The 12,953-nt window shown below is 34.4% G+C and overlaps 1 protein-coding gene across 1 annotated transcript; it reads left to right on the top strand.

Moving 5' to 3' along the window:
- Window positions 1-2,002: 2,002 nt before the first annotated feature.
- LOC137936986 (glutathione transferase GST 23-like) lies at window positions 2,003-2,865 on the top strand. The gene is made up of 2 exons (XM_068781980.1): window positions 2,003-2,317; window positions 2,451-2,865. Exons 1-2 carry the CDS (start codon window positions 2,003-2,005, stop codon window positions 2,805-2,807), a joined length of 672 nt encoding a protein of 223 aa, XP_068638081.1. The 3' UTR covers window positions 2,808-2,865.
- Window positions 2,866-12,953: the final 10,088 nt, after the last annotated feature.

The following is a 12,953-nucleotide window of genomic DNA, read 5'->3' as shown; positions in this document are numbered from 1 at the left end:
TGTGTTTAAAAAGTAAAATTTTAGAAAGAAGGCAGTAACTTACTTGAATTGGCAAGAAGCTCATAAGAGAACCCCCGTTGGAGTGTTTGCTGGTAGAACTTTTGGCAATAAATGTTGTTATGCTAACCCACGCGAACAATATCTTCTGCAGAACAACAAAAATAATATAGCTCGAACAGCTTTACTGGATGTCTTTGCTGTTTCCCTTCAAGAAGAAGAAGTTGTACACCTCAACTGAGAAGGGGTGAAAGGAAGAGAGGCCTATACCCATTTATTAAACAAAAATGATACTTAAAGTTTACTTGTCATTATTTTCATATCCCAAATATATAACCAAGCTTTAATAGAGGGGTATAGCTGTTTTTATTTGTTGATATAAAATTTTTAAATAAGCCATAATTCGCCCCTCACCCACCAAAATCACTTAAAACTAACTTTAACATTAACATTAGGATTGGAATTGCAAAGGAGATTTCCTTGAAACAGTGGAGGTTGTGCAGATAAGACTTGAAATAAGACATGAGAACAAAGAGAATAATTATGACCATCTCTGTTGGAAAATCCATCCCCCAAAGCTCTCTTTCTTTAAGTTATAGAGGAAAAGGAAACATCCATATACAATATGTATAAAATGATCTTCTCATTATGTTGTGACAGTGCATTTCCTTCTACCCTTAAATCAAGAACTCACCGTTTCAAAAAATCAAACAGTATCAACACTCAAAATCATGAAATAAAATTCATACCGGCAGTTTCTTCCAAGGATTTCTTTCCGAGTGTACTTTGTAAGTTCAAGAAAATTGTCAGCTACGAATATCTGCAAAAAAAAAAAAAAAAAAAAAAAAAGATCGTTATCTTTGCTTAGGCATAACTGTATTCTAATATAGAACATTTCAGTTACAGAAACAAAGTGTTCGTCGTTCGGATATCCAAAAAGACTTTCCAAGAATGAAGGAACATTGCTGAAACGAAGCGAGAGTTAGAGATTTTGTAGGGTTAGGTCGGCGACGAAAAAAAAAATAGAAGATTAAATAAAAATCTTGCCTCCTTCCGTCAGAAAGTCGATTTCGTAACGTCGGCAAGGAAAAACTTTGGATGAAGAAAATGAAGAGGAAGAAGAGAAAGAAATCGTAGAAGAAGAAATTGAGGAATCGAAGAGGGAGAGGGAGAACGAGGGATTTGAAGACCAAATCCCCCATTTCAGCTGAATACCTGTCGAGGAACAGCGATTTCCGCAAGAAATCATGCTGAAACGGCATGGAAATGGCAGAGAGAAGTATGGGTTTCGCAGGCGACAAGACGAAACGAAGAGACGGTTTCTCCAAAAATTTCCAAATCCCCCGATCCCCAAATCGCTCGTGAGCTGACGACCCGAACCTGGCTTTGCTCGAGCTTGCCTCGTTAATCTAAACGAGCCAATTTCTGATTTCAAGCTTGGCTCGAGCTCGAAATATAACGAATCGAACCGAACCGAAACCAAGCCGAACTCGAGCGGCTCGCGAACCGGCTCGATTCGAAGCCACCCTTATTCATAACCACACAAGCATTCCTCAATTTACTTAAAGGGAGGATGGTCTTGTCTTGTTAAGGTTTGACCAGACTAGTTAGACACAAATATAATAGTTTTCTCTATATTAAGTAAATATAGCAATTCAAGTGCAAATAATAATCACACCCAATCCTATATACGCTACTTATACAACAATGGCTCAAATAGTCTTTACTAACTTAGCTCAAAGTAAATTTACGATCGGTTGTTCAAACTTGGGAAAACTGACAAAGCTACTCCATTGACTATTGATTTTAAATTATATCCGAACTTATTGAACAAGTCTAGCCGTCTTTGACACGCAAACAATTTTCAGCACACCCAAGAAGGCAGATGTCGGATATCTTGGACTTTCAGTGCTCGTGTCACATCGACAATGGCATATAAGAGGCATCCAAGTTTTAACCACAGTTGCATCCGAGACGAAGATAAAGAACATAGAAGAAGAAAGAAATGGCTGGAAAAACAGTCAAACTATTTGGAATGTGGTTAAGCCCCTATGCTCTGCGGGTTCGATGGGCTCTGCACCTCAAAGGGATTGAGTACGAGTACGTGGAAGAAGACCTCGCTAACAAGAGTCCTCTTCTGTTGCAATACAACCCTGTTCACAAAAAGGTTCCAGTTCTTGTTCACGGTGAGAAATCAATTGCTGAGTCTCTTGTGATCATAGAATACATTGATGAAACATGGAAGAATAATCCCTTGTTGCCGGAGGATCCTTACGACCGCGCAATGACTCGGTTCTGGGCTAAATATGCAGAAGAAAAGGTAAGCGACTGCTATTTTTAATTTTTTATTTGACGATCGGCGATATATAGGTCGAAAGAAACAAACGGACCATAAAAACATGGTTATATGAAGTTCTCCAACACTCACGGGTTGCAGGAATTTCCTTGTGCAGTGCCTACCGGCGCTTTTCAGTGTTTTTTCCACTGTTGGGGAAGATCAAGAGAAAGCCATCAAAGAAGTACAAGAATCCATGAAGGTATTTGAAAGAGGTCTTCACGGGAAGAGGTTCTTTGGAGGGGAGAGCATAGGCTTTGTGGACATAATCGCTGGTTGGTTTGCCTACTGGGTTCCCCTCAGCGCAGAAGTTCTTGGCAAGACACTGGTTGACGAGAGAGATTTTCCCGAGCTGAAGAGGTGGTTCCAAGATTTCCTTGATACTGACTCGGTGAAAGCAATCCTGCCACCCAGAGACAAACTGCTTGCTCATCTTCAAGGTTACCGTGAGAAATTCACTAGCTCATCAGTTTAGACTCCCTTGTTGCCCCTATACTACGTAAAAAGTTAACAATGTGTTTTTTGAGAGTGAATGGCGTAATCCTACAATTAGTAGTTAGTTAAAATGTTATTTTTACTCTCATGTATTAAGGTATCCATGTCCCACCTATATAAATAAGAAAGAGAGGAGGCGGACTTCATTTGAGCTCTCTCTTAACCCTTAAAAGTTTCTCTCTCCAACTCCTGCTCTTGCCTTCTCATCTTTTGTTTTTTTCTTCTTCTCAAACCAAGTTATTCATGGATTAAATTTTAGAATTTAACATGGTATCATAATTGGAATTATAATCTATTAAAGTAAAATTTATCAAGTTATGAAAGTTTAGTAGAAATGAAACTCAATTCAGCCTTCAAGCAACAAATGGATTGGTTAGTTTTAAAGAGGAGCAAAAAGTTGAAGTCAAATTAGCAAGTTCTCTTTTCAATCAAATATGTTTCACCTTATGTTTCACATTATGAGGGATTCGATTCAAGTTTTTGATAGTCACAAAATTATTTTTACTCAAGCCTAATTATCCCCCTCAAAATTCTTTTTTTTTTTTCATGTTGAATGGCTAAAATCACTTTTTTTGTCATGTGCATGAGTTTTCTTTATTCCTTGTTTTTTATTTAATTTTTATACAGAAAATTCCTCGTTAGGAATTCAAAAAGTCCTTTTGAAGCTTTCCTTAAGTTTTGGTTTGTTGAAGGACTATTCAATTAAGTTGTTAAAACACTAAGTTAAGGTTTGAAGAATAGTTTTGGAAAGTAATCACTAGTTCTAGTTTGTTTTTTATTGCTTTCTTACTACACCTAGTTCATTTTTTTCCTTTTTTAATCACCATTAGCTATCGAGTTATTAGAATTTTGGTTTAGAATCACAAACAGAAAAAAAAATGGTCATGCTTGTGTGATCTATTGGCTGATTTTCTTTTTCGTTACTTGCTGAATTTGATCACTTGACATTACAGAGTTTTGCATTCCATAACTTCAAATATTTTTTAGTTTTGATAAAGTCTTGTCCTCTTTCCTCCGAAGTCAAACTAAAGGTGTTGGTTTCTAGAAAAAAAAAATATTTTGTAAGTCATAATGTCTAAATTGTCAAATACTTTCTCTTCCTCTGCATATGCTAATTTCAGCTAAGGTGATCCCTTGAGGATTACTATAATTCCACTTAAAGGTTTGAGTAATTATTTGTTTTGGTCCCAATGTGTGAAACATTTTCTGATTACTAGAGACCTTGTTGAGTATATAACTCAGCCACATATACATGTCCCTCTTACCATAAATGATTGAGGTACACACTAGTTATTAACTAGTTGATTAATAGTATCGAGGAACATGTGGCAAACAATATGATACACCTAGAGAAAGCCAAAGCAATATGGGACACATGTTTTGAATTATATTCTACCCATGATAGTTTACAAAATATTTATGACATTTTGAAGGAGATGATGTGCAACACAAAGAGTAAAAACAATCTTTACGAGTATTTTACTAGATTCAGAGAGTTGCTACAAGTGTGGAAGCGTAAACAACCATATTCATGTGATGTTGCCACATAGGAAAAGCAAAGGGCATGTCTTAGCTCTATGTCTTGCTAATCTACCACCTTACTTGCATGTTGCCAAGTCATAGGTACTTAGCTCTACCGCAAAACCTTCTTTAAATGATTTATGTGCAACCATGCTACATATTCCAATTAAGGAATTCAATAATCAACTAGAACAAGTGGAAAACTCAGCTATGTTCTCCCAAGGGAGAAAGAACTATGAATCTGGTAAAAGTACAGGAAGAGATAGAAAGACACTACTCTTACCTCTGACACTAGTTGTCAACAAAAGAGGTATACCTTTTTGTAGTCTCAACAACCATCTAGTTGAAATTTTTTGGAACCTACATAGCAAACCACCTTACCTCAAGGATAATCAAGCATTGACCTTTACTATATCTACCAATAGTGAAGCACCCTCAGAGTTCTCTAGAGGAAGAATGACTCCATCAAAAGAGGATCGTGAATTTTTTCATAAGTTTAAAAGTATGATGAATACTCCCCAGCACACACACCATAGTTACTACTACTGGTGCATATTCTTTTCCTTCATGCTCTAACAATTCACCTTGGATCATTTATTTCGGAGCCTCTGAGCAACTCACAGGTAAAATTGAAAATTTGTCCTCGGTGATACCATGCACTTTAGATTACTTTGTCTCTATTGCAGCTGGATCACAAATTAGGATTCAGAGTACTGGTACATCCACCATTTCATTTTCCAATGTTTTGTTTGTTCCTCAATTTCCATTGAGTTGTATGTTAGTGAGTCAATTGACCTAAAGACAATTGTTTTGTTAGCTTTTTTCCATCTCATTGTATGTTTCAGGACATAAAGATGAAACAAGTGATTAGTGGTGGCTATGAAACAAGTGATTAGTGGCGGCAAAGAGGTAGGGGGGGGGAGCATTTACTATGTGGACCATACTACATTGATAATAGTAGCAACAACCACAACAGAAGAGGCTTCCGAATGGCATAAAAGGTCTGGTAGTCCCTCATTAGCAAATTTAAAAAGTTTAAAACTAAACAATGCAATTTGATTTCAAAATAATAATCTAAACAATGCAAATTGATTTCAAAGTAAGAGCGCTCTAGTTTGAATATACTTGACCAAGCATAATCAATTGATTTCAAAATACATACTCATAGATAGTTGGATTTCAAAAATTCAGTCCCAAAATTTTCATACTATGAAAAAACCCCTTTTGAATTTGATGCTAGAATGAAGAATATAGTTTCAAAGTATGAGAACAATAATTCTAGCAAGAAAAATGTTATCCACACAAAACTGAAAGCAAAAAAACCTAAAAATTCATAGCTGTTGGGATATGCTTGTTCAAAACAGCAAATTCAATTTCCACATTTGATTTCAAAATGTATGTGAGCTTGAGGGTGATTGTGGAAGCTTTAAGAGTCGAGAGAGAAAATGCTTAAAATTTTACTCATGAGCTAGTAATCATATAGATAGGTATATTAGTATTGCTTTCAAGATCTCTATTAAGATAATTTTAATAATAGTAAATACTTACGTTACTAATGAGGTGCATTAAGTATGTCTTGCGACAGAGAATCCCAAAAAGAAAATTTTGACTACATAAGTTCAACCGTTCATGAATACTATTGGTAATTTTTAGCTTCTTTTGATTCTTTTGTTCAACACTTTTTAAATGTGTATGTAACCTAGTATAAAAATTCAACTGCACAATATAATTATTAAACTCAAGATTCAAGCACAAGGAGTAATTTAAAGACTAACACATAATAGACATGCAATGATTTCTAGTAGTTCACAATCTGACAGTCTCTCATATTGTTTATCCACTCCCAAGGTATTTACACCTAGGATTTAATTCACTATGTTAGGGTTGTCAAGTGACACTTATAATAAATTGCTTCTTAGGCCAGTTATAATACTACTTTTATATGGACTTACTCCACTCAATTGACCACAATAGTCAATTTACGAAGCTCATCCTCACATATTAATACAACAACAAACTAGGTTATCCAATGTAGACCAACTACCAAGAGATTTTCTATCAACCAACTAGACAACCTAGCCTAGACTCTCACATAGGGATTTTACAACAGCTCACTAGATACATGAACCAAAACCTAATAAAGGGATTTTAAGCACCACTTACCTTCACAAGGAATTATGACTCACAATAACTTCAAATTAGGCTTCATAGCTAGGGGTGGCATCGAGCCGAGCCGAGCCCGAACTTACCTATGTTCGAGCTGAGCTTCGAGTAGAGCCTCGTCTCGAGCCTAAAATTGTCATCGAGCTCGAGCCCAAAAATTTTAACTGAGCTCGAGCCGAACACGAGCCTCAACATACTTTTAAAAATTTTTAAAAAATATATATCAAATAAATTGTATATAAAATTATACATACATTTTATATAAAATTGGACATGACCTCTACATAAAATTAGGTATAACCTATATATATAATACATGTATAAGATTGGGCATAACCTCTTCTTAAAATTGAGCATAATTTATGTATATAATACCTGTATAAAATTTGGCATGACCTCTACCTAAAATTGGGCATACTCAATATACATAATACCTGCATAAACACTCCATAAATACTCCATAAAATTATCTATACATTTCATAAATACTCCATGAAATTATTTATACACTCCATAAAATAGTCTAAACACTCCATACACTACATAACATTATAAATAAACTCCATACAATAATCAAACACAACAAAATTAAATGAAATATCACTATCAATTTACAATCACCCAAATAAAAACTATAAATCCATTATAAAAATACAAAATATAGTTGTTTCTCGTAATGCTAGAAAATAATATACGTCCTGCATGAGCAAAATTTCCACCTATGACAAAAACAAAAAAATAAAATTAGTTATTGTCAGATAAAAAAATACTTTTCCACTACTATTTACTTAATGTTGTTAAAATATTAAAATTACCATGATGAGAGAAACATAAAAAATCATGTAGCTGGAAGCATTATCTCTACACTCTTCTTCTCAGGCTGTAATCATAAAACAAAATTTTAATAAATAAAACTAAAAAATATACTAAAAAATATCATAATAAATAATTAATCATAGAAATTCACCTTTTGATTTTTCTTTACACCATGAAGAACCCGAACCCAATCACTGCTATAAATCAAAGCTTGAACTGTATTTGGTGCCAAGAAAGAACGATATGAGTCTATTACTCTACCACTAGCACTAAATGTAGACTCTGAAACTACTGTGGATATGAGAATTACAAGGATGTCTGCTGCCATCTTAGATAATACCCGAAATTTCATATGATTCACTTTCCACCATTCTAAAACATCAAAATCACATTGTGAAGTTTCCTCACAACTATATACACATTCTTCAAGATAAATTTCCAATTCTGACCTTGGTGAATTAACTACATCATTTTGTTTCATATAACTCATTAACTTTGATCAACCTGAACTTGATGAAGGCCTACAACTTGTGGAAACACCCATATAGCTAGTACTTGAAACAATATCTTCATTTCTAATATCCATATTATATAAGGATACATATTCATCGTAGATCTCATAGAAGGTACGTCGAACTAAATTTATATTCATTGTAGCCTCCTCCTTAGAATATATCACTGGAAAACACATTTCGATCAACTTTAATTTGACCCTTGGATCCAAAACTGAAGCAACAACCATCAATAAATTGTATTCACCCCAGTACTTCTCAAATTTCTCTTTCATTCTACTAACCATTGTCCTAATGAAAACATTTTCATTTGTAGAATGAAAAAATTCAGAACTTCTTTTACCCTATATACCTCACTAAGGTACAAATTAGACGTAGGGTTCACTCCCAGAAATTATATTAGTAACTACACTAAAAACTTCTAGAATCTCACACACCATGTCAACCTTTTCCCATTCATCAAAACTTGGCAAACAATCATAAGTTGGTTCTCTAACTTTAAATCTAGAGAATGCATATTTGAATTTTAATGCAGAAGAGAATATGTCATAAGTGAAGTTCCAACGAGTTGGACAATCAATAATTAACCTATTTTCACCAAGTTCTAATTGTTATACAATTTCAGAAAAAGTGTGAAGTCTAGCCTCAAACAGATTTATGAATTTGACACTTTCACGCATATTATAAATGATATCCTTAATCTGAACAAGACCATCTTGGATTAATAAGTTCAAAATATTAGCACAATAGCACAAATGAAACAACTGTCCACCACACACCAAATTTTTTTTCCTTGAAAAATCATGTTTCAAAACTCTAATACAAACATCATTATATGCAGCTTTATCAACTAAAATACTAAAAACTTTATTTTCCATCTCCCACTCTTTCAAACACTTGTAAATAGCATCTGCTATATCAACACCACGAGGAGGAGCAGGAACATGCACAAAACTCAAGACTCGTTTTTGTACCTTCCAATTACTGTCAATAAAATGCCCAGTAATAACCATGTATTCAATTTTTTGATTTTGGGACTTCAAAAGATCCGTGGTAAGACTAATCTTGTTAATCTCTTTTAACAAAATTTTCAATTTTTTTTCTCTGCCTCATACACCTCCATACACTCCTTCTTAATGGTCTTACAGGATATTTTCTCATAATTCATATTTGTCATCTTCATTACAAAATTAAATCCCTCCTCTTCTACTATCATGAATGGATGCTCATGCATAAGAATCCAATGAGCAACGAGTACTCTCATTTTAGCTTGATCATATTTTCCTCCAAAATCCATAAGAGGAAGTCCAGATGGACTCTAATTAACATTAGATCCCACTCCCATTGGTCGAAAGTTTAAGGTTTTTTGTTTTATCATTGCCACTTTTCTACTAGTGCAATGTTTCAAATGTCGACTCATATGTGTGGTCACTCGACTACTAATAACACTCAAATTGATTTTACAATGAACACACTGAGCCTCTTTTGTACCATTAAGTGATACTTCTATGAATTCCAACCACACATGAGACTTTTTTTGTCTTTTTGAAGTATGGGTAGAATGACCTTCATCCTCATTTATGGTAATTTCATCTGGGCCCACTTCTATGACAGAGGGTAGTGACTTTAGAGTTGAGTCACTATTTATGGCCACACTAGAACTAGTGTTAATTATTGATGTCAATTGAGGAGGTGTTGACATTCTTACTTTATCTGTGTCAGGACCTTGAAGAGACCTATGAACATTTGACAAGATTTAGGCATCACATATCATCCAATGAGTGAATTTAAGACATCAAAGGTTCACACACAAGATCTCAATTTCCAAAAGATAGAAAAGGAACAATCAAATCACTTTTGCTAATACATCAAGCCATATAACATTTTAGAACAACAACAAATATAAGTTCAATGAGAATTAAGAAAGAAGGATAAAAACTAACATTTTTTATTCTTTTTTATAATCAAGAAAAGTTGGATGCAATTAAGAAAACTCCTGATTCTATTAACTATAATAGAGTATTATTGAACAGAATGTGTTATCGACACTAACATTTTTTGTTTTTTTTACAATAAAGAGAAGTTGGATGCAATTAAGAAGCTCCTGATTCCATTAACTATAATAAAGTATTATTGAACAGAATATGTTATCAACACTAACATTTTTTTTTACTTTGACAATAAAGAGAAGTTGGATACAATTAAGAAAGTTCCTGATTCCATCAACTATAATAGAGTATTATTGAACAGAATATGTTATCAACACTCAAAATCATGAAATAAAATTCCATTGCTAAAATATATCAAGTAACAATTTGAATACCATTGCTGTTTATTGCTGAAATGTATGATAAACGTATAAAATTAAAAAGAGGTCAGACACCTAAAAACTAGAAGGAAAAAAAGAAACAAGATCCCAAAACATAAAAATATTTGAAAGTCTAGAATAATTAACTTCATTTGTGAAGAACAGTGGAATTTGAGCAAAAAAATAATTGATAACCAACTATTTTCCAAACATTATAGCACTTGAGCTTAGTAAGTCATTCTGAAATATACAAAAACATAACAAACGATAAGGTGGGGGATTTTTCTCCCCCACCCTTCCTTTCCTTCTTGAATGTCATAACTCGGTATGAAGTTTCCTGGCTCTCAACCAGCTAGAATGCAATTGATGGCACACTCAAGCAAAAAATTAAAAAAATTAAAAAAATAAGAGAATAAAATAGGTCAACCTCTAGTAAGAACATGTGTCACTGAAGCACCATTGAACTATTTGAGATGCAAACAATTGCAAGAAAAAGAGAGTATACCAAAAATTCATATAGTGGAGGAACCTATATTACAATACCAACTACCAGAATTTGAATGCCCCATATAGATATTTTCAAAATTAAATTTATCAATATTATTTTTTAAGTGTCTTTCAACTGATTGCTTGCTTGTCCAGTTTACCAATTCACCAAGCTAATTCCTTCATCAAGTTTCATAATATTTACTTCCAAACTAAAAGTCACCTAAACATTGACAACCATTTTCACCTTGACTTGTAACCTTGGTTGCACTCACTACAACAGGCATATATGTATGCCTTCGCAAACACTACCTCTTGTTTTACAGTCATCCCCATAGGAAACTACTGCCTCAGATAAAGTCCACAGTGAATTTTGTGACCTTTTGCATAAGAAATGGACACCCTTTGTACTATTCTTTCCATCAATCGGTATCCCCTATTAAGAGTTCCAAGGAACTATCTTTGAGTGGATATAACGATTAAGCAATTTTGAGTCAGCCAGAGGAAACGAAGAAAGATGATGGGAAAACATACTAATGAAATCAAGAGAATCTGGAAAATATGTGTTTAAAAAGTAAAATTTTAGAAAGAAGACAGTAACTTACTTGAATTGGCAAGAAGCTCAGAAGAGAACCCCCGTTGGAGTGTTTGCTAGTAGAACTTTTGGCAATAAATGTTGTTATGCTAACCCCAAGCGAACAATATCTTCTGCAGAACAACAAAAATAATATAGTTCGAACAGCTTTACTGGATGTCTTTGCTGCTTCCCTTCAAGAAGAAGAAGTTGTACACCTCAGCTAAGTAGGGGTGAAAGGAAGAGAGGCCTATACCCATTTATTAAACAAAAAATGATACTTAAAGTTTACTTGTCATTATTTTCAAATCCCAAATATATAACCAAGCTTTAATAGAGGGGTTTAGCTGTTTTTATTTATTGATATAAATTTTTTAAATAAGTCATAATTCGCCCCTCACCCACCAAAATCACTTAAAACTAACTTTAACATTAACATTAGGATTGGAATTGCAAAGGAGATTTCCTTGAAACAGTGGAGGTTGTGCAGATAAGACTTGAAATAAGACATGAGAACAAAGAGAATAATTATGACTATCTCTGTTGGAAAATCCATCCCCCAAAGCTCTCTTTCTTTAAGTTATAGAGGAAAAGGAAACATCCATATACAATATGTATAAAATGATCTTTTCATTATGTTGTGACAGTGCATTTCCTTCTACCCTTAAATCAAGAACTCATCGTTTCAAAAAATCAAACAGTATCAATACTCCAAATCATGAAATAAAATTCATACCGGCAGTTTCTTCCAAGGATTTCTTTCCGAGTGTACTTTGTAAGTTCAAGAAAATTGTCAGCTACAAATATCTGGAAAAAAAAAAAAAAACAGATCGTTATCTTTGCTTAGGCATAACTGCATTCTAATATAGAACATTTTAGTTACAGAAACAAAGTGTTCGTCGTTCGGATATCCAAAAAGACTTTCCAAGAATGAAGGAGCATTGCTGAAACGAAGCGAGAGTTAGAGATTTTGTAGGGTTAGGTCGGCGACGAAAAAAAAATAGAAGATTAAATAAAAATCTTACCTCCTTCCGTCAGAAAGTCGATTTCGTATCGTCGGCAAGGAAAAACTTTGGATGAAGAAAACGAAGAGGAAGAAGAGAAAGAAATCGTAAAAGAAGAAATTGAGGAATCGAAGAGGGAGAGGGAGAACGAGGGATTTGAAGACCAAATCCCCCATTTCAGCTGAATACCTGCCGACGAACAACGATTTCCACAAGAAATCATGCTGAAATGGCATGGAAATGGTAGAGAGAAGAATGGGTTTCGCAGGCGACAAGACGAAACGAAGAGACAGTTTCCCCAAAAATTTCCAAATCCCCCGATCCCCAAATCGCTCGTGAGCTGACGAGCCGAACCTGGCTTTGCTCGAGCTTGCCTCGTTAATCTAAACGAGCCAATTTCTGATTTCAAGCTCGGCTCGAGCTCGAAATATAACGAATCGAACCGAGCCGAAACCAAGCCGAACTCGAGCGGCTCACGAACCGACTCGGTTCGAAGCCACCCTTATTCATAGCCACACAAGCATTCCTCAATTTACTTAAAAGGAGGATGGTCTTGTCTTGTTAAGGTTTGACGAGACTAAAGGGTACCTTGCTTATAGTTAGACACAAATATAATAGCAATTCAAGTACAAATAATAATCACACCCAATCCTATATACGCTACTTATACAACAATGGCTCAAATAGTCTTTACAAACTTAGCTCAAATTAATTTACGATCGGTTGTTCAAACTTGGGAAAA

The sequence above is a fragment of the Aristolochia californica genome, unplaced genomic scaffold, assembly GCF_029961685.1.
Source record: "Aristolochia californica isolate CCGP_79_NKW_82.1479 unplaced genomic scaffold, dmAriCali1.0.hap1 SCAF_7, whole genome shotgun sequence".
Classification (NCBI taxonomy): Eukaryota; Viridiplantae; Streptophyta; class Magnoliopsida; order Piperales; family Aristolochiaceae; genus Aristolochia; species Aristolochia californica.
The sequence above is the reverse complement of the archived record's forward strand: the minus strand, read 5'-3'. Positions and strand labels throughout refer to the sequence as shown.

What these genes read in the sequence shown, in the direction of transcription:
- LOC137936986 (XM_068781980.1), top strand. Translation starts at nt 2,003, where the DNA reads ATGGCTGGAAAAACAGTCAAACTATTTGGAATGTGGTTAAGCCCCTAT. An exon ending in CTAAATATGCAGAAGAAAAG is followed by an intron (nt 2,318 to 2,450) that starts GTAAGCGACTGC and finishes TTCCTTGTGCAG; the next exon opens with TGCCTACCGGCGCTTTTCAG.